Source organism: Sminthopsis crassicaudata, chromosome 1 (assembly GCF_048593235.1).
Source record: "Sminthopsis crassicaudata isolate SCR6 chromosome 1, ASM4859323v1, whole genome shotgun sequence".
NCBI lineage: Eukaryota > Metazoa > Chordata > Mammalia > Dasyuromorphia > Dasyuridae > Sminthopsis > Sminthopsis crassicaudata.
The window spans coordinates 395,110,692-395,133,053 of NC_133617.1; the positions used below are offsets into that span (position 1 = coordinate 395,110,692).

General features: G+C 43.4%; 1 protein-coding gene across 2 annotated transcripts in view; it reads left to right on the forward strand.

Annotated features, from left to right (window-relative positions):
• The first annotated feature begins 6,680 nt into the window (after nucleotides 1–6,680).
• Nucleotides 6,681–22,362, forward strand: part of PGAP6 (post-GPI attachment to proteins 6) — a 29,638-nt gene continuing 13,956 nt past the window's right edge. Inside the window, exons 1-6 of one of the 2 annotated variants that reach the window (XM_074279815.1) lie at nucleotides 6,681–6,874; nucleotides 17,950–18,127; nucleotides 18,425–18,617; nucleotides 18,856–18,986; nucleotides 19,860–20,128; nucleotides 20,745–21,109. In XM_074279815.1, coding sequence (XP_074135916.1) covers nucleotides 6,757–6,874; nucleotides 17,950–18,127; nucleotides 18,425–18,617; nucleotides 18,856–18,986; nucleotides 19,860–20,128; nucleotides 20,745–21,109 — 1,254 coding nt within the window. In that variant the 5' untranslated portion in view covers nucleotides 6,681–6,756. The remainder of the gene's footprint in view (nucleotides 6,875–17,949; nucleotides 18,128–18,424; nucleotides 18,618–18,855; nucleotides 18,987–19,859; nucleotides 20,129–20,744; nucleotides 21,110–22,362) is intronic. The other variant, XM_074279816.1, reaches the window with a different exon arrangement.

Genomic DNA, 22,362 nt, shown 5'->3' on the forward strand with positions numbered 1-22,362 from the left:
TTAGAATTATCAATAGGCAAATAAACTCCAAAATGTACTGCATTTAGTTTGGATGTGATGATCTTCATACTAATCCCACCTTTTCTTCTGAGCCTGGAAGAAGAAATAATTTAAGACATTGAAAAGGAATTGGGAGACTAGACTGGGGAATCAAGGGAGGGGAATAGGGATAACCTCAATCTTTTCAGCAAAGTAGGAAGGAGTTGAATCATCTACTGAGAGTGAGAGGAAAGGGGAATAGATTTATGGAGTTGGAGAGGAAAAGGATTTGGAACAGCTGTTCTGAGCAATATGCTTTGTAAAACTGACAAGTACTATGACAATGTGTGCTATTATTATTAGGGCCTAGAGATGGAAAAAGGCCAGCTTCCTAGCTAGTGTAGTGTAGGAAAAAGATTACTTGTTTTGGAGTAAAAAAAGACTCAATCAACAATTCTAATTTTATCATTTATTAGCACTATTTCATTTCTTTGGGTCACAGATTCTTCAGCTGTAAAATAAACGGACTGTGTCATACTGAAAAAATTTGACAAAAAAGGAAAAATGACAAATATTGGAAGGGCTGTGGGAAAACAGGAACATCAATATCCTGTTGATGGAAATTTGAAGTGATTCAGCAATTCTGAGAAGCAATTTGAGATGGTCCCCAAAAGGTTTTAAACTTTGTATCTTCTTTGACCCAGTGATGCTGTTACTATGTCAATATCTCCAAAGAAATAGAAAAATGATTAATGTTTACAAAACTATTTATAACAGCTCTTTTTTGTGGTAGCAAAGAGTTACAGCATATGGATATAATGGAATGTTACTGATAAAGATGGTTTCAAAAAAGCTTAAGAAGATTTGTATGAACTGATACAAAGTAAAGTGAGCAGAATCAGAAGAACAATTTATGCCATAACAACACAGTAAAAAAAAAAAACCCCACAATTTTGAAAGACATAGAGAAACACAATGATCAATAACATTTCTGGAGGATTCATGATGAAACTTGCTACCATCTCTTGACAGAGAGCTGATGGAGTCAGGCAGCACATTGGGATTTTTTTTTAGACATGGCCAATGTAGGAATTTGTTTTAACTATACATGTTTATAATAGTTTTATTTTTCTTGCTTTTTTAATGTGTGAGGAAAGAAGAGAGAGAATTTGAATCTTGGTGAAAATAAAATTTAATTTAAAAAAAAAATGGATTGACCATGCAAGTGGTGGGGACTAAGGAGCCTAAGTGATAGGGCTAAAGGCTAAGGGTATGCAAGGGGATGATAGTTTACCTATATATCCTTCTAAACCTTTAATAACCATCAAGGAGTCTGTTTTCACCAATGAGATTTTAGAATCAGAAAAGAGGTTTGGTTTGAAAAATAAAACAAAAATAAAACCTGATATAAAAAAAGTTAGTCTTGCCTTATCCTTCTAACTCTAGACCAAACTTGATGTCCTCTATATGTGCTCTGAAATTTTCTGCTCAAACTATTGCCATTGCTCTATCTCACTTGAATTCTTATCCAGTCTGTAAAATCCAAATCAAATGCCATCTCCTTCAAAAAGCCATCTCTGATTCCATTCCTCCCACTCCAAGGAAATAACGACCTTTCTCTCTTTGCACCTCCTGTATTATTTTTTGCTTGTGAACACTACCTTTGAATTTACTCCTGAAATTTGAATTGGGATTGAGAGATTGGGTACCCAAAAGATCAACTGCCCTTCCCAGTTCTAGGAGTAACCCCTGTGGGTAGTCAGCCCCATAATGCTGTAGCGAATAATCCCCTACCAATGTGCTTTCCCTTAACTATCAGAAGTAGATTCACTTAGCCTTTTAAAAATAGCAACATTTGGATCAGCAGTACGATTTCAGAAAGGTCTGGATTTATGTGAACTGATGCTAAAAGAGGTGAGTAGAATCAAGAAAGCATTGTACATGGCAACAACAAGATTATATGATGATTAATTCTGATGGACATTGTTCCTTTCAACACTGAGATGATTCAGGCCATTTCCAATGGTCGTGTGATGAAGAGAGCTGCTGGAATTCTGTCTTCCCAGAAATCAGTCGGAGTCAGGATAATCAAAAGTCTTTATTCTAGGTCTTTTGCAGTGGCAGTCAGGGGATTAGATCTAGCAATCTCCACACCCCTTCCTCCCTCTCCACAGCCAGGAATGCCTTAATTTCCTCCTCCTACTCCACCCACTCATGTTACTTCCCCTCCTTTGTCCACACCCATGGATCCAGCCAGCACCGAATAGTTGGGGAGGGTCATCCTTCAAACATGTTAATAGAGAATTGTCCAATTGGCAATTAGTCTCATGTGCTCCATTATCCAAGTGCATTTGCTCAGTTCTAGCCCTTTACAGAGAGCCATCTGCACCCAGAGAGAGGACAGTGGGAATTTAGTGTGGATCACAACATTGTATTTTCACTTTTTTGTGGTTGCTTGCTTGCATTTTGTTTTCTTTCTCATTTTTTTCCTTTTTTATTTGATTTTTCTTGTGTAGCATGATAATTGTGGAAATATATATAGAAGAATTGCACATGTTAACATATTACTTGCCATCTAGGGGAGGGGGCCAGGGGAAGGAAGGGAGAAAAAATTTTGGAACACCAGGTTTTACAAGGGTGAATGTTGAAAATTATGTATGCAAGATTAGAAGGGAAGTAACAAATTGGGAAAACATTGTTATAGTTAAAGGTTCTGATAAAGGTCTCATTTCCAAAATCTATAGAGAATTGATCCTAATTTATAAGAAATCAAACCATTCTCCAATTGATAAATGGTCAGAGGATATGAACAGACAATTCTCAGATAATGAAATTGAAACTATATCCATTCATATGAAAGTGTTCCAAATCACTACTGATCAGAGAAATGCAAATTAAGACAACTCTGAGATATCACTACACACCTGTCAGATTGGCTAAAATGACAGGAACAAATAATGATGAATGTTGTTGGGGATGTGGGAAAACTGGGACACTAATACATTGTTGGTGGAGTTGTGAAAGAATCCAACCATTCTGGAGAGCAATCTGGAACTATACCCAAAAAGTTATCAAACTGTGCATACCCTTTGATCCAGCAGTGCTACTATTGGGTTTATATCCCAAAGAAATACTAAAGAAGGGAAAGGGACCTGTATGTGCTAAAATGTTTGTGCAGCTCTTTTCGTAGTGGCTAGAAACTGGAAGATGAATGGATGTCCATCAATTGGCGAATGGTTGGGTAAATTATGGTATATGAAGGTTATGGAATATTATTGCTCTGTAAGAAATGACCAGCAGGAGGAATTCAGAAAGGCTTGGAGAGACTTGCATGAACTGATGCTGAGTGAAATGAGCAGAACCAGAAGATCACTATACACTTCAACAATAATACTGTATGAAGATGTAGTCTGATGGAAGTGGAAATCTGCAACATAAAGAAGATCCAATTCACTTCCAGCTGATCAATGATGGACAGAAACAACTACCCCCAGAGAAGGAACACTGGGAAGTGAATGTAAATTGTTAGCACTACTGTCTATCTACCCAGGTTACTTATACCTTCGGAATCCAATACTTAAGGTGCAACAAGAAAATTGGATTTACACACATATATCTAGGTTATACTGTAACACATGTAAAATGTATGGGATTGCCTGTCATCTAGGGGAGGGAGTAGAGGGAGGGAGGGGAAAATCTGGAAAAATGAACACAAGGGATAATTTTATAAAAAAATTACTCATGCTTATAATGAGGGAAAGGAAAGGGGGAACCCCATTTCTCGGCGCATAGATAATCCCATGAGGCACAGTGTCCCCTGTAAAATGAATTCACAGGCCCAAAAACCTAGATTTATGAATAAAAAGTTTTATTGTAGGAATTTTGAAATAAAGCTCAGTTAGAAAGATGCCAGGGCCAAAGGTGGCCGCTGGGCGGGCAGGAACCCTTACATGGCTGGAAGATACCATGTGTTGGCTGGGAAGGCTCCTGCAATGAGGGCGGTCCAGCTCGTTTCTTTTATACCTAGAAGATGATGGGCTGTACCCAGTTCTGATGGGCTTTTCAGCTAGCTCAGATCAGGTGAGGGCTGGGGGAAGCTGAGCTGATGGTGGGGCTGGGCCCGGATATTCAAAGGGTGCCTTTGACCAGGATTTGTGAATCAAGGTCAGTCATGGGTTGGGCAATTAGAAAGTAATCTTAGAGGGACCCCAACCCTCATCACTTATATACTGTCAAAAAAATGTATAATTATAAAATTAATAAAATTTAAAAAAAGAAAATTATGTATGCATGTGTTTTGAAAATAAAAAGTTTTATTTCAGAAAAAGAAGTTGCAATGTTTGCTATATTCATATGATATAGTAAGAACGGTGATTACAAATAATTTCTCCTAAAGAGTTAGGGCACACTGCCTTATCACCATCACAAAGTCAATGTGGGGAAGGGTAAGCAAGAATTAAAAAGCACAAGGGTAGTAGGTAAAAGTGTAGAGAACACACTGAGCCACAAGCTCTTTCATTCTTTCTTTTTCTTTTCTTTCTTTCTTTCTTTCTTTCTTTCTTTCTTTCTTTCTTTCTTTCTTTCTTTTTTCTTTCTTTCTTTCTTTCTTTCTTTCTTTCTTTCTTTCTTTCTTTCTTTCTTTCTTTCTTTCTTTCTTTCTTTCTTTCTTTCTTTCTTTCTTTCTTTCTTTCTTTCTTTCTTTCTTTCCTTTCCTTTCTTTTTCCATTTGGTGAGTGGTTTGCCATTTCCATCTCCAGCTCATTTTACAGAGGAGGGAACTGAGGCAAACAGGATTAAAGTGACTTATCCAGGGTTACACAGCTAGTAAATTTCTAAGGCCACGTTTGAACTCAGGGAGACGAGTCTTTTTGATTCCAGGCCCAGCACTCCATCCACTGCACTGCCTCCATTCATTTCAATATTGAATCTAAACTAATAAGAGAAAGGCTGTTCCATGGCCACAGAAAGCAGAATTGGGAGCAGTAGGCAGAGCGTACAAAGACTGAGACTTAATAAAAGGAGGAGTCTTCGAACAATTAGAGCTATCCAAATGTATATTGAATGCATTGCCTTGGGCCTCCGTAAGAAGTTTTCAAGCTAAGGGGTGGGGGTGGAACGGTTTTGTTTCCAGGATGTGGTAGAAAGGACTCATCCCAATCCAGGATGGACTCTAAGGACTCTTCCAACACTGAGAGCCTGTGATTCTATTGCAACCTCTTCTTGTTCAACTTCTGACCTTGATTCTGTTTACTATGTGCCAGAATTTAAGCCAAGTCCTGGGGATAAAAAGAAAAAGCAAAAACAGTCGTAGCATTCAAGCATAATCCCTGATGCATCCTCCCAGCTCCTAACCTTTCTCCTCTGAGACCCAACTCTGGTGTAATCTGACCTCATTCTCAGACCCTAAAATACTGGGGGAGGGAAAACCCACGGTCCCCAACCGGCCTTGAGCTTTCATCTCACCCCATCTTATACCTGGCCTATCAGAATACACCTCAGACACTACAACAAAGCTCCACAGGGATAGATACACCCATTATAGCTAAAGTTTTTGCAAACTTTCTTTGAATCAATATTTAAACTTTTGGAGCTTTTAGAGATCTTAGAAATAATTTAGTCCTAACCCCCCTCGTTTTATAGAGGCAGACTTGGTATTAAGGTAAGGTGGAGTATTTAAGAACTCAATCTTCACTTTTACATCATTTTTTCATCTTAAATTCCCATTTTTACCATCATTCCTGAATGTTCCCCCTCCTTCCCTATTTATCAAGTTTCTACTAGAAGACAAAAGAGAAAAAAGCAAAACTATGAAATTAACCAAGACATAGAAGTAATACTGATGATAGTTAATAGTTAAGAGCTCGAATTTAATCCTCCAACAACCCTGGGAGTAAAGTGTTTATTATTATCCCCATTCAACAGATGGGAAAACTGAGGAAAACAGGAACTGTGTCTTGCCCAGTGGTACAGACGCTAGTATCCGATGGCACATTTGAACTCTGGTTCTCCTCACTCTAATCCAAAATGCCCCCCACTGTGCCCTCAGCTGTCCCAGAATAAGCTGCCCCCCTCTCTCCCCAGACGGGTTATCCGGCCAGTCCCGCTCAGATTTAAGCGGCCGTTGTTGTTGTGCGGTGGGAATTATTAGACTGGGGAACTGAGGCTCTGCCAGGTGGAGGAGCTGAGACCCACAGACGTCAAGAAGCGCGTCCGAAGGGGAAATGGCTTGGGAGCCCCAGGGGTCTCCTCTCACAGTCCGCACTCTGCGTACACCGTAGACAATTGGCGGACTCTGAGAGGGCAGCTGACTGCCCATTTCACAGAGGGGGCCCGAAGCTCGTGGATCCGCATCTGCAGAGAGCCCAGGTCTCCCCTGTGCGGGCGCCGCTCTCTCCTCCACAGGGTAGTGGTCTAAGGACCGTCCCGGGCAGCATTCCCACGGCGGACTTGGCGCCGCCGAGACAGGTGTAACGCCCGCAGCCTCTCCCCGCGGGGGCCGCATTCCCCCCCCCCCACCCGGGCCCAGCGGCGGGGGGCCCGCGGGGGCCGGGGAGGACAGGGCAGGGCAGGGCAGGGGGCGGGGCCTGGCTGGCGGAAGTGGCCCCGGGCGCTGGCGGCGGCGAGCGGCTCCGACCCGCCGCGACGATGGGAGCCCGGGGCAGAAGCGGCGGCGGCGGCGGCTGCGGCGGCAGCGGCGGCGGCTGCGGCGGCCGGGACGCGGGCGGCCGGAGACCGGGGACGCTGGCCGGATAGAGAGGGGCCGAGCACGGCGGAGCCATGGGCCGGGCCGGAGTCGCGGCCGGGCCGTTGGCGTGGCTGCTTTTCCTCAGCCTGACCCCCTCGGCCGCCGCCACCGCCGCGGTCCCCGCCGCCAACGCGAGCGGCAGCGGCCCCGGTGAGTGGGGACCGGCGCGCCGTTCGGAAGCCGGGCCCGAGGCGGGCGTGCGGGACCCGGCGGCGCAGGGGGTGGGGCGGGGGGCGAGCTGGGGGCCGCACGCCCGCCTCTTGGTGACCCCTCGCGATCGTGTGTGTGCTCGGGGGCCGTGCACCTGCTCCTTCCCCTGCGCCCGGGTGGGGGCGACCCGGCCGCCCGGGGGAGGGGGAGGTTTGGATGTTCGAAAACTGCCACCGGGCGACCTTGGCCAAGTCACTTCCCTATCTGGCCTCAGTTTTCTTTTCTGTAAAATAAGGGTGAGTCTAGAACGGCAGGCATTTTAAGCTACAGGGAGCCATTCTTAGAAGTTCTTCCTCAGAAAGGGAAGGAAGCCATCAGAATTTCCTGGGAGAAGGGCGGGCTCCTGATTGTAATTGAGAAAGGATTGGGGGCAGGGCTTTCTTCAGGCTCCAGGGCAAGAACCCACTTCGCAGCCAGTCTGGGATGGAGATTCTGGCCAGATATTCGGCAGGTTCTGAGGACCTGAAAAGTTCTTAGAGACCTGAGTCAAAAACCGACAAGCATTTATTAAGCCCCTACAGTTTGTGCCAAGTACTGTGCTAAACACTAGACCCACGGGCCTCTGGAGCTGGTCCAGATAGGTGTAGAATCTCTTCCAGACCGGAGGCTGGTGTAAGTAGTGCATAGCTATAGCCTTTTAGCGGGGCTTCTTAATTTGTGGTGAGGCCAGTTTGAGTCCTTCGTCCTCCCCTACAATTAACTCTTTCCGAGGAGGCCTTGCTGAGCGATGCAAGCATGGGATTTCAGGTAAGCTTCCCCAGGCTCCCCTAACGTGATGTACTTTTGAGGTAAAGCCAAGAGGAGTGAAAATACACTTTGTGTCAGAGACAATGAGCTGAGCTTGGGCTGTCCTGCAAGTAGTAGGAGCCTAATAAATGTTTAATTTAATTGGGCAATGATTGAATTGTTGGAGGACTGGATTCTGGAAAAGAATTCCTGAGGTTTTTAAGTGCTTGGCTGATTTCCTTCTTCCTGCCAGGATATCCAGGTACACTCATGAATTGGGGTGGGGCTGTGACCTTTGGAGACTTTTCTCTTTTCTCATAACAAAGTCTTACTGTTGGCCCCTTAAGAGTTTGTAAGCTTTAAACTTGACCTGCAGAAATTCTCTCTTCCTTTCTCAACCCTAAGAATTTGTCTAGGACTCAGACGGAGAGAGCCCCAGGAGACTTTTGGGCCACTTCTTGGCTTCCTTCTCTTTAATGTTCTGTCTCCTCCTTTTCTAGTGGAGCATTGCTTCAGGGAATGGGGGAAACCAAATGACCAAATTAAATGACAACTTTTTTTTGGCAGTGGGAATATTACTTCAGTTTTCATATGGGACAAAAAAGTAAGATGGCGAGTGGGTGGTTTGTTGGCTTGGTAGCTCAACGATTTATTAAGCACCTGCTCTATATTTATTCAGGAGTCAAAATGAAAAACTGTTCCTGTGAGAGGCACAATATGTACAGAAATACGGAAACACAGAATTGAAGAAGAGAGAACTGGCAGCTAGGGGGATTAGGCAAGTCTTCACCTTTAAAGAAAGTTAAGGATGTTAAGCTGAGATGAGGAGATAAGAAGTGTGTTTTAAGCATGAATGAATGAAACCAGCATTGATAAATTCTTACTTAGCACTTAGATGAACACTGGGAATACAATAGCAACAGAATAACAAGACAGCCCCAGCTCTCAAGTGCTTACATGCTAATGGGGAAGAAACTTAAGGAAGTTTTCAACTACAAATCCGATAGAAAGATCCCATGGTCCTAAGATATAATGGCAAAACAGATAAATGTTAGTGCCCCTTCCTTATTATTCCCACTGATAAAACCATACTTATTTCTGATGCTGAGCCATTTTGACAGTACCAAAGATCTCATAACTAGAACTTTCTTTTCTGTGCCTTGAGTAGTAGCTGTAATTACCACTTGCAGGACCAGCTGCCAGGTTGCATCTGTCTCCAAAAATAATGGCTGAGGGCATTGGGTTGCACTTCCAAGGCTCCCAGACCTAGGGAATTTCCCCCAACAGTCTGAAGGGAAGTGGTGATGGTGGTCGTAGTTCGACCTTCCTGACATGCTGCTGCCTCCTGCCTTTGTTGTACAAGGTAGATAGTTGGGATGGCTAGTTCTACAGGAGTCATTTCTTCAAATGATAGTTATGGGAGCTGTACTGGGAAGCAGAATGGGTGATCTGGGATAGGCAAAAGGTGTTTCCACTCCCAGGGCTCCTGTGCTTATTTGGTAGCAGTTAGTCAGCAGCTGTTGCTTATTGATCATGAGGAAATTATACCCCCTCTCCATAACTTATCCCCTCAGTGATAACTGTGGGGTCTGGAACTTGCTATTTGAGGAGTACTTGGGGATTCTTTCCAAGGTTTTTGGACTCAGGCTATTCCCATCAGGGTCTGAAGATGGTCTTGGTGGTAGTAGCATTGGTGGTTTGGCTTCCCTGGCATATGTAGCCTTTCTTCTCTCCCCTCAAGGTGCCTGTTATGGAGGCCAAGCTGTGTAAAGGTAGGAGATGGAATGCTGACTTTAGGTACCAAGTAGAGCAGTTGGTTGGAATCCACAGTATGAGAAAGGAATAATGTGAAATATGTATAGAAAGATATAGACTGGAGCCATATTGTAGAGAGCTTTAAATCATAGGCTTAAAATGTTTTTATTTTATTTTATCAGAAATAGGAAGCCTATGAAGTTTTTTGGACAGGGAAAGATCCATGCTTTAGAATTATTTTGGCAGCTCTGTGTTCAGATAGGGGAATCCTGAAAGCAGATGGAGCAATTAGGAAGCTATTGGATGACTGCTTAAAGTTTTTCCCAGAAGTGCAGAGGATGAAGAGAGAGTTGGGGGTGGGGGTGGGAAAGGTATATTTTGAGGCCCCTGTGATCAGTGGATTATAGCCTTATTTTCAACTGTCACCTTGACTTTTCTAAAATATTTCTTTCTAGCTCCTGTTCTTTCCAGGGTTTGGTGTCTTCTAGGTTTGCACTGTTTGGAATGAAAGTCTGTTTTTCTTCTCTGAGTATTGAATTCCTGATTTAATTGCTTCAGCACCAGTTACTCCATTCCTTCCTTCTACCTTTCTCCCTTAGGACTAAAGCCCAAGTAGTTGAGTTATTGCTACCCTGTTCTTGAGGGGAGGGGAGGGGAAAGGGGAGTCTTTTGTCCCAGAGTGACTCTTTCAACTAGCCATTTGCTTATCCTTTGTCTCACCTCCTACTCCCTAATTCCCACCTTCAATGTGCTTATATCTCCTTACCTCCAAATCATATTCTAGACTTGCTCTTGGAATAAGGACAGTCCAGCCTTAGGAGAACCATAGGCTCCCATGGATTCCACCTGTGCCACAGTTTTGGTTGTAAGCACAGAGAAATTATTATTTTCCTTGGCTTTAGTTCTTTTCATCTCACTGTGGCCCAAGAATATATAGTCTAGGAGGCAGGAGCAGGCGCAGGCCAAAGGCTTACCTGAGATTGACATTTTGAATGGCAGCTGGAAGAATTTCCAGACCTGAATTTCTGGCCTCTCTGCTCACTGCCCTGCTCAGCTACCCCATGAAGGAATTCTTGAGGAGATAGGCAGGGTAAGGGGTGATTTTCACTGGCCTGCTTATCTTTCCCTGGTGTTTATGAGTAATAGCCTGAGGTTACTCAGTGGCCCATGTATCCATGAACCAAAGAACTGGGCCTCTTGCACATTTAAATCTGGTTGGAAAACTAGAGTGAGAACCAGAGGAGTGATGGGGTTGTATACTTGATGTGGTAGTACCTGGGCCCAAATCTTACTCCCTTCTATGAAGGATATCTTTGAAGAAGTCACCAAACTTGTCTCCAATTCTGCATCAATTTTTCTTTCTAGATGGCAAGCTTCCTTTTATACAGGCCATACCTTCTGTATTCTATAGCACGGGGTCTGGAACATAGTAATCTCTTGAGCGTCTGTTGAATTTGTGGTGGAAAGGGGAGTGTGAGTCATCACCCTCTTGTTTAACTGGGCTTTCTAGTGGATATTTGGAAGAGTTTCTTGGCATGAAACAGTGCTGTAGAGGTGGATGAGTTTATAAATATTTTCATGTTCACAGTCACCCACATTCCTGGACTCTTTGCTACTGGTGCCCAAGCTGTCATCTTTCTGCCTTCCTTTAATCCATGATATCCTGGTCTTCAGACTACTCTCATTTTGCCCTTGTAGCTTTCTTAGGATGAAGGGCAGGTCAGCCAAGTTTTAATTGCATCTAACTGTAACTGTCAGAAGCTGTGGGATTATAATCCTGAGCCATGCCATTGAGCTCTTAGTTAAGGCTCCAGACTGGCTGATCAAATGCCTTTTCTCCTGGGAGCCCAAGGGAAAATAGACTGGAGGTGGTTGAAATTGTGTATCCAGAGCCCTTGACACTGTCTTATCTCCTGGAAGATATTCTCCAAAGAAAAGTCTACTAAGCTGATCCTTTCAGGGGATGTATATGAATGAGATGGGAGTATCAAATCTCTGTCCCTTCCAAGGAAAAGGGATATCTAAGAAGTTGAAGCTGCTGCTGTAGGTGTCTGGTCTCTTCAGGCAGCTTTGGAGAAAATCAAGTCTTATCTATTTTCTCAGCCAGTGTCCTCAAGGTACTCTACTTCTCCCAGCTACTTTTCTAATGATGTAATTTCTGGGACAGCTCCTGTGTCTATTTCTTTAACTTCTTAAGACAGTATGACTACATTAAAATGCCATTTTTTAGGGGCTACAGGAAGCCTTCATAAAACAGTGCTACTACTTTATGTAGAAGATGTATTTTGTATTGTAGAAGATGTCATCCACCAAAAGAGACTGTGCTTCCAGGTTTAGTCTGGAATTGCTGCTCTCAGTCTTGGAGGACCCTGTTACTCCTTCTCTCTGACCTCTTTGAAAGTGCATATATACAGGCAGACCTGTCCTGATATCTTTTTTTTTTCCTCTTTTTTTTTTTTTCCCCTTCAAACCTGGCCTAATATCTTTAATGCTAGGAGGGAGAATTGAGTGTAATGGAGAGGGTTAGTTATTTCAGATCAACAGTCATTCTTCAACAATGCATTTTTATCTGGGATAATCAGGCAAGGACTTAATAACAGGATTTTACAATATTACTGTGGAGTTGTAATTAATAACTTCTTTGTATTGAATTGAAATACATGCATATTCACATAACATTACCCTGACCAATTCATTTCACAATAAACATTTATTTAAATGCCTTCCGTGTTTGAGAAACAGTGATGGGTAATAGAGATAGATGTGACACAAATCAAATTCACTGAGCCGTAGGAGGAAGGAGCTCACTTTTAGATGCTGGAAATGGATGACCTTGCTGGTGAAGTGGGAGCCTGAGTTGTGCTCCCAGAGGAAAGGATATGGATTGGGGTTGAGGAAGTTCATTCCAAGCATGAAGAATGAAATTGACAAAAACAAAGGCATAGAGATCAGTCATTGGAATATAGTATAAGAAAGTATACTAGTATAAGAAATGGCTGGAAAAATGGGTTTTATATAGATTATAGATGGGTTTTTTTTTTTTTAAAGTTCATTTTTCAGTCCCATCAGACTCTTTGTGACCCTGTTTTAGGGTTTTCTTGGCAAAGATTATAAAGTGATTTGCTGTTTCCTTCTCCAGCTTATTCAATTCAAAGAATTGAAGCTAAGGATCATCCAGAGAGTAATGAAGAATGAAGAGGGTAGATGAGGAAACTGAGGCAAGCAGGGTTTAAGTGACTTGTCCAGGGAAGATGTCTTCCTGACTCCAGGCCTAACACATTATGTTCCCTAGCTGTTCCTCTTTGGCTTTAGGAAATCATTTAAGATTTTTTTTTTTTTTTAAGAACATCAACCCAGAGCCAGTTGTATTAAAACTGTTCCCATCCTCCTAAAACTCTGTGATCTGAGTCTTCATTCTATTTGTTTCTTTTTCCTCCCTCCCTCCCTCCCTTCCTTCCTCTCTCCCTTTCTTCCTTCCTTCCTCCCTCCCTCCTTTCCTCCTTCCCCCTTCTCTCTTTCTTTCTTCCTTCCTTCTTTCCTTCCTCCCTTCATTCTTTCCTCCCTGTCTCCCTTCCCTCTCCTTCTCACTCCCTCTCTCCCTACTTCCCTCCCTTCTTCCCTCCCTCCCTGGAATAATAGATTAAGAGAACAGAAGATTCCTCCAGCCTCTCTTTAGGAAAACATAACCTACCTCAGACTGGCTCACTGTTTACCTAACACATCTTCCCCACTTGTTCAACTCCTGGCCTTTGTTCTCATCCTCCTTATACTTTGTCTATACTCTGGCCTCAGGCTGTTTATTGACAGGCAGCCCTACCTCTAAGGCTCAGTTCTAATGCTACATCCTTGAAATCTTCCCTGATTCGTTCCCTCCTCCCCTCTCCAGAAATGAGCTCTCTTCTGAAGAACCATAACATTCTGTTACCTCTCTTATGTAATTATCACACTGTTTGTATTATGGGTTGCTATAACATGATCTCCAAAGAATTGAAGCTAGAGATCACTCAGAGGGTAATGAAGAACCATGAGGTGGATATGAGCAGACTACAATCTATTTCAAATGAGGTATTTATGCCAGAGAAGGCCATGCAGAGGATATTATAAGAAACATGTATGTCTGGGAGAAAGATAGGAGTTGGTTATTGGTTGGAGTAAGGCAGCTTGTATACGCCATTGATATAAATTCAGTGTCAGGAGAATGAGAAGAAACCACTAGGAAGTGGATTCCCTGTGGCAAGGATACAAACAAAAGTGTCTCTAGTTAGGTTGTAGATGAATTGTAGTTTGGGTGGATAGGATTAGTGAACTAACTTACCATTGGAGGGAATGCCCACATCTTAGATTTATTGAGCAGATTTACATAATATTTATCTGTATATATACATATATATATATATATATATATATATATATATATATATATATATATATATATATATATATATATATATATATATATATATATATATAATTTTTTTTCCCTCTCCTCTCTCTCCAAACCATGAACTCTTTGAGGGCAGGAATCTGTCTAATTCACCTTTGTCTTTACCTTACAGTGTACCACTGTACACTGAGCCATATGCCTAGTAGTTAATTTTAAATATTTCCTTTATTTTTTCTGAGGCAGTTGGGGTTAAGTGACTTGCCCAAGGTCACATAGCCAGGAAATATTAAGTGTTTGAGGATGAATTTGAACTCAGGTCCTCCTGACTTCAGGTCTGGTGTTTTATCCACTGCACCAAGTAGCTGCCCCTAAATATTTCTTAAATCCAAATTAATTCTCATGACATTGTCCTGAGATTTAGAGAGAGAAGGGAGATTGAAGAGGCTAGGGCTGACTTTGGCTAGAAAACTGAGGAGAGGAGACAAGAGGCAGGAGGTAAATTGAAACTTTACCCAGATTGAATCTGATTGCTTTGTTCAAAGAAACTGGAGACATATGATTAATATGTCATAAATAAATATGATGAATAAAATGATTATTAATGAAAAGTAATTGAAGGGACCTGGCCTAATGAGAAATTGACAAAGATACCCTCCTGTAATAGAATAATCTAGGGTTTGAGGGATGGATGCCTTCAAGCTCAGGGAAAGGGGGAATAGGTTCATTATGCATTACTTAGAGAATTATTTAATGGATACTATCCCCAATATTTCTATCTCTAACATAGAGATGAATAAACTGAGTCTCAAAAAGAGAAATGGACCCCTCACATAGGGAGTAAGACAGAACTTGGGATTTGGTCCTATGTCACCCAAATTTGCTGTCTTATCACCAGTATCACCTCCTGAGCTTAGAGGAACAGTTCTTTCATGGAAGAATGAATCTACCATAAAGATTCAGAGAAGAAGGCTAGATTTTCCTGTCCTTTCCTGAGGGCCCCACTGAGTGTGCATGTGTATCACAGTGAAGGGTTGGTATATAGTTGAGCCTGATGTGGTCTGTGGGAATGAGGCCTTGGCTTAGCTTAATCCCTCTGAAGCTGAGTTGGCCCTGGGCCTCACAAGGGCTATGTGATCTGTTCAGGCTGAGTCAGCTACCCAGGGGACTCAGGCATCCTGACACCTACTTCTCACTATGCTGTGGGTCACTGCTGTGCAGTTTTCCCCTCAAAAACTGACAGTGAGAGAGAAATACTCTGTAGTGAAGCTTTGATTTTGTGAAGTTCTTCCGTATATTGAAATAACATCTGCTTCCGTAGAACATCCAACCATTGGTCCAAGGTTTGTCCTGTGGGATCAAGTAGATTAGGGACACACCAATCGGGATCTTTTTATATGTTTCAGATAAAGCTAATATAGTGTAGTTACACAAGATATCAAGAAATAATAAAAGAGCCAAAATATATTTTAATATGATCATCATATACCTAAGTCTCTTCTTCTCCAGGCTAATTATCCCCATTTAAGAGGATCCTTGATATAAGAAGACCTGAATTTAGCTCTGTCACTGTTTATTGTGTGACCCTACACAAGTGCCTTCACTCTTTGTGTGTTTTTTCCACAGTTATAAGAGAGCAATGATTAATGCTCCTCCAGTGAGGAGCAGGAAGTCTCCTAGTAATTGGTGTCCTATAAGGAGTTTATCTCTTCTTCCCACTTGTCAGTTCCCTTCAGTCATTGGTCCCCGTTTTTGCTGTCCATCCCAAAGGCATTGACTCAAGGCAATCAATCTGTCCCTGACCCTAGTTGTGTTATGGTAGCATTTTTCTTCAGGATTCAGTCACTTTAGCCATCTCCCTGATAGCCTCTGCCAAGACAGCAGGACTAGGAGATTGATCAGAAGACTTCAAGACTGTCTACCATCCCCTTCTTCCGTAGGTCCTTCTGATAAAGAAATTTGAGTCTCAAGCCTCTAAGTTTTCTATCCTGTACACCCCTCATCTTGGTATTGGAGTCTCTGGCTAAGAGAAGCCTATCTGACCTAAGCAAGATTTTTCTTTGCTTCTTTTGAGTTTCCAGGGAAAAGGGATCAGAGGAGCACCATGGGCTTACCATAGGTTGACACCACTGTTGAGAGCTTGGAAACACTCTTTAAATTAAGGGCAAGACTATATCTTTCTCCATACCTCTTTGCTCAGGAGGAGGGCAACCTAAACCCTCCTGGTACTGAATACCTCCTGTGTTTACAGAGCAGGATATTTAACTGTTCCCTCCCCCTCACTTCAGCTCCATGGTGATTATCATGGTGAGAACACTCAATGCGCCATATTTATCCGAACTCCAGTAACCTGGTGGTAAAACAGCTGCTGCTGTTCTCTAGAACCTGGGATCTACCACGTATTTTCCTTTGGGACTTGTTGCTAGAGTTCACTCAGCTCAGGCTGAAAATGTCCCTGAGGCAATGATGCAGTAGAAATAGTCCTGTTTGGGAGTAGAGAGACTTGATTTAGTGTGTGCAAGCCTGAGAAATTAATTTCTCTCTGAGCCTCAGTTTCCTCAATGTAAAATAAAGATCATTCTGCCCTAATTAGTTAAACAATTTCAACACTTTTCTTAAACATGTGAAAAAGGCATAGTGCTGGATTATGGAGATAGCTATGGCATAGACTCTATTCCCAGAGAACCAGCGATCTATTATAGAAGGAAGGGGGTAGAAATGAGATGTATCCAAATAAATATGGTTTGAAAAAATTGATACACATAGCGATAATTTATTAAAGATAGTTCAGGGCAAAGTGTGCTAGGAGAAATTTGAGAGATCATTTTCGGTTGAAATGTGAAGTCTTAGGAAGTCCAGAAGGATTTACAGAAGACATGACACCTGCATTTGGCTTGAAGGAAAGAAGATTTTTCAATTGGTGTTGCTGGGTAGGAAGTCTGTTTTAGGTATGGAGAAATGTTATCAGCAAAAACATGAACTCACTAGACAAGATATAAGAATAGGAGGTAGGGGGTAGTTCAGTTTGAGTCGAATGTAGAATATGTAAAGGAAAATAATAAAAAAGATACCATTTGAATAATTGATAGGAGCCAGATTGTAGAGCAATTGAAATGCCAGGTAAGGGATTTAAACTATTTGGTAAAGTAGTATGTTTCTGTCATGTCTAAATTGGGGCAGCTAAGTGATGCAGCTAAGATCCAGCTTAAAATACTAGACCTAGAGTCAGGGAGACCTAAGTTTAGTTCTAGCTCTGTGACCCCAAACATTTGACCTCAGTCTGCCTCGGTTTCCTCAGCACCTATCACCTAGGGTTGTTGTAAAGATCACATGAGGTAATATTTGTAGAAAGTACTTAGCACAGTGTCTGGCACATAGTAGGTACTTTCGAAATGCTTATTTCCTTTTCCCTTATAAATTACTGTTAATAATAGTAGTAGTTTAATTTATATAGTATTTTCTACTTTTACAACAACAATAATTATATTAGCTGACATTTGTGTAGTACTTTAATATTTGCAAAGTACTTTATGTATGTTATTTCAGTTGATAGCAACCTTGTGAAATAGATATTGCAAGTTGTATTAACTCCATTTTTCAAATAAAGAAACTGAGGTTCAAAGAGATTAAATCATTTGCCCAGGGCCACACTACCAGTGCATGTCAGAAGCAGGGGTTGAACCTGGATCTCTTTTCTACAAGTCCACCAGCCTACCTAACAGTCTTATGAGATGAATTGGGAAAGATTTTTCTTCATTTTACAAATGAAGCAAATTGAGGCCTAGAGTGGTCAAGTGACTTACCAAAATCATAACACTACTAGATGATGGAGCTGGGACTCCATTCTGGCTTGCTACAGTTTTGAGACCACCCAGTGGCCTTTCACACACAGAACAATAACTGATGAGTAGAGATAGCATTTTCTCACTGACAGCACAGTGTCAGTGACTCGAGCCCGCTGTGCTCAGGATAGATGGTGGGCACCTCCCTTTATCCATCCTTCTCAGCCCAGAACCTGGTGCTCTTTGTGTCTGCTTATATTTGGGGAGGGCAGCATGTTGAAGGGGAGGATTGGGAGTGTTGTTTGAAGCAGGGAAGGAGCAGTCCTCCACAGACTGCCCCGCTTTAAATGATCATTCTTCCTCCCCCCCAGACCTGATATATTCGTATGAGTACTTTGTCCAGAGCCCCCAGAAGCTGGCCTTCTACAGCTGGTATGGCAACACCAAGCTCTACCACTTCCGGGTGCCTTCTGACACAATGCTGCTCCGTTGGCTGCTACAGGCATTCAAGGGCCCAGGCTCTGAGTGCACAGATGTGGAGATCACCGTGTATGTGACAGCCTCTCACTCTTTCAGTAAACTTCCACTTCTGCCCCTCATGGCTCCCCTCCCCCTCCTACCACACCCTTGCCTTTCAGCCAGTTTTGCCCCTCACTGGCATATTTCCCACTCCTCTCAGCTTCCTGAGGGAGGCCCCAGCCTGCATTTTATCTGGCTCCCTTACGCAGCCTTGGCCGGGACTGTCCAAGACCTTGAGCTCAACTCTAACCATTTGTTCCCATCAGTCCTCATTGCTGGGGGAGGAGGAGCATGGTCTTGATGCCTGTCTGTTCTTTCTGCCTCTAGCCACTTCCGTTATGGTGCTCCTCCGGTCATCAACCCTCTGGGCACTAAGTTCCCGGCCAACACCACTGTCCGGCCCTCATTTTCTATAAAGTTAATACACAACAACACTATCATCAATGTCTCCAACCCTGCGCCTGGCGACTGGTTCATCGCAGCCCATTTGCCCCGCTCACCCCAGAAAATAGAAGTAAAGGTAAGAATGAGGAGGTCTTTCCCTTCCCTACCCTCCCAGGTCCCTCCAACATGAGAGTCTATCCCTGATGTTGCCTTCTCTTTCCCTTGGAGGTCCCACACATAGAGTACAATGACCTCTCCTCTCTCCTTTAGGAGTTCAATAACATGGTGACTTCTCCCCATGAAGACCCCCCAGCAAGCCATTTCTGAAAAATATACCCAGCATTATCCACCCTCCCTTTCTCATTTCTCCCTAGGGCGTGGCCTCCCCCTGTACCTACATCTTCCAACCAGACATGCTGGTGCTCCGACTGACTGATGTTACCATTCTAGAGCCCAACATATCCCTCTTGCAGACCCTCTCTGGCTCCCAATTGAGACATTTCAAGTGAGTTGGGGGTCAGAGTCCTCAAGTCTAGGGCCCTGCACTCAAGAGTGTAATGGCCGTCAGATCTGGTTGAATCTAGAGTTTTAGAGGCACATCTGTTGGTGTCACAGTTCTCTGTCCCCTTTCCCACCCCAAAAAAAGCATTATCTTATTTGATCCTCACAATATCCAGTTGAGTTCAGAAACATTTATTAAATACCTGTTATGTGCAAGGCACTGTGATATATGCTGAGGATGCAAAGTCTAACAGTCTCAGTCCCCTGGGAGCTTACACTCTACTGGAAGGATACAACATATACAGATAAGTAAATACAAAGTATATAAAAGTTAGGTACAAAGTAGTTTCCATTAGAAAGGACACTAACAAAGTTGGGAGTAAGGAGGTGGTGGGAAAGCATCAATTACGAAAAATGTTCTTTGGGAGGTGGCCCCCAAATTAACTTTGAAAGAGATTCTGAGAAGCAGAGATAGGAGGTCGGGAGGGCTGAGAAGCGGCAGACATTCTAGGCGTGGAGGTGGGAGAATAGGTGTCTTGAATGGATAAAACAGCTAGCAGGTCAGTTTGCCGAGAATAAAGACTGTGTGAAGGAGAATAATAGGAAACAAGCTTGGAAAAGTTCCCAGGAAATAGTGGAGGCAAAACTGAAGCCTAAAGTTGGTAAATAATGCATTAGGATAACAAGGCTCCCAATTCTCAGTCCCAGACTAGGACACAAGTGGCAAAAGGAGTAGGGGAGAGACTGTAAATGATGAGGCGGAGGATAGTGAGTTGGGTGATGGAGGGGACCATGGAGACTGGTGAAGGCCTGGGCTTGGGCTTCCCCAGCAACTGCATGGGAAGGACTATCACCAAACGATCCCTTTGGCTTACAGGGTCTTCATCCCAAAGTACGCCTTAGACCTCCAACTGGAGCTGAGGAGCTGTGTGTCTAATGGGAGCCAGGTCTGTCCAGTACGCCTCATTGTTGGGCCCAACACCCTGCCCCAGTCCTTTCAGAAGGTCTTCAGCTGTACAGACCAGCAGGAGCCCTGCCGCCTGCTCCTACCTGCACCCCCCTGGGACACATGGCTACAGGTGACAGCTGAGGGCAGGGCAGAACCCAACGTCAGCGTGACCTTCGATGCTGTTGCCTCCTTCACAGGTTGGCCAGCCCCTGGCTTATCACCATCCTTACAATACATCCTGACTCTACAATAAATTTTTGAGGCTTGGGAAGGAGATGCTGCCACCCTGTAGTTCTTTATTCAAAACATTCCCTCCCCATCACCTTGGGATTGGTTGGCAAGGATCATTTAGTTATTCCTAAATCTCTTTTACAACAACTGTTCAGCTGTCACTATTAACTAAGTCACATGTAAAATCAATGCTAGCCATACTCTCTACACTACCATGGTACAGTTTGCAAATCCCTCCTGAGATTTGCTTCTTGAGATAGCCTATTTTCTTCCCCTGGCTCTTTCTTAGGATGATTTGACGCATGTTCCCCAAACCCCCCTCCTTTCCATGACTGAAAGTAATCCTCATCTTCTCCTTCTTGTCTCTCAGAAACCACTGAGCCTTTCTTTTCTAAGATATCCCCTTTTCCTGCTTGGTGCAAGTGATGCCCTACTGGGCTGAATGACCTGTTTTTCTTCTCTAACTTGCCAAAGGTCTCTCCCCTTCCCTCATTGTATTCCCCTTCAAACCTCTTCTTTCCTAGGTCTGCAACTTCCCTCTCTCCTAGCTGCTGACTTTCATTCCCTTTGTTCTCTGGACAGTATGCCAGCCAGGGAGTCTGGGGCCCTTGGTCATCTCCTACGCCAGCCTGAACCAGAGTCTCAATGCCTCATCCGCCTCCCTGACCATGGGGCGAAGTCCTTGGCACCTTGGCAAGAAGATGGGTGTGGGCAGCAGCCCATTTTCCCCAGTCGGGGACTTCCGAAATGCCTCGGCCCTAAGTGGCTTCTGCCTCCTCAGTTACCCAGTTATTCGGGAAGAGCTGGATGTGGTTTCCGTGCGCTTCTGGCCTCTAAGCGGCTCTGGGATCACCGTATGGTCCAGGCTGCCCACCCTGTTCCCAATCAATCTCAACACAGGCATGGACAGTGGCAGCACTCTCATCGTCAGCCTGAAGCTCAATACGGTGCCTGCCTAGGGTGGGGGTTGTGGGGCAGGGAGTGGGGAGAGAGATTGTGATGTGACATGAGGAAGCTTTCAGAGATGGTACATGTCTCCAGGGGCAGTGTGCCCACTGCTGGTGGCCAAGCTTAGTTCGGACTCCCTAAACAACTTCACCTCAGCCCCTAGACTTTGCAATATATTCATTTTCTCTTTGATGAGAGACTTGTTTTTCAAATACCTTGCTCTAGCAGGTTCTTTAAATTGTCAGTTCTTTAAATATCCAATGCCTATTGTTTGTCCAGCCTTGTGGCAGGTATTATTGGGGGGGGAGGGTGAGAAAAGAGGGTCCTTACTTCAAGGAATCTCCAGTCTAGCAGGAGGAGCATTTATGCAGTCATTTACAAAATGCTTGTTATGTGTAGGACCTTGTTCTGAGCAAGCAGTGAAAGAGATAAAAGAGATGAATGAGCATTGGTCCAGTTACAGAGAAATGCAATACAAGGAAGACTGTGTTAAGTGTAGAAGTATTATAAAACCAAAATGTTTTGAATCCTGGGGGCAAAGAATACTACAGGAAGAGAAAGTTTCATGAAAGAAAGGATTTCAGCAGGACTTTTGAAGGATGAATAGATAAAATTTCTATAGATAGAGCCTAAGCAGGTGTGGAATTATGGGACAGGATTAGGATTCCAGGATGAGTAGCTTCCAGAGCAGAAACAAAGATTTGAGAAAGCCTTTAGGAGCAAGGTGAGTAGACCCAAAGAGAGAAGTAGGGACCTGGAAAGGAATCACTAGGTATATCTGGGAAAGAAAGAAAGGGAAATAAGTTTCACAGAAAAATGGAACAAATCATAGGAAGAAATATAGAATATGGTTGGAGAGATAAGGTGATGCTCAATTAGAGAGAACCTTGGACTGTATCCTCCAGGAAGTATGAAATCACTAAAGGTTTTTGGGTCAGGAAATGATGCAATTCAACCTGTACATCAGAAACATTCATTTGACCGTATTCAGGGAAAGAAACTGGAGATTGAAAGACTGACTAACAGGAAGTGGTCAAGGAAAGTTTCATTGAGAAAGGATTTAAACTGTGCTTTAGAGAGAGGGGAGAAGGCAAGGCCTTTAGCAATCAGACTGTCCAAACTTGTCATTTTAGGGATAAGAGGAGGGGGGACACAGGGATGGGGGTTACATATATTTCTGTAACTTCTGATCTAGATTCTTGGTGGGGTAGGTCTAGAGGCCTAAGACTAACTATTGGAATCTGTTCCTTGC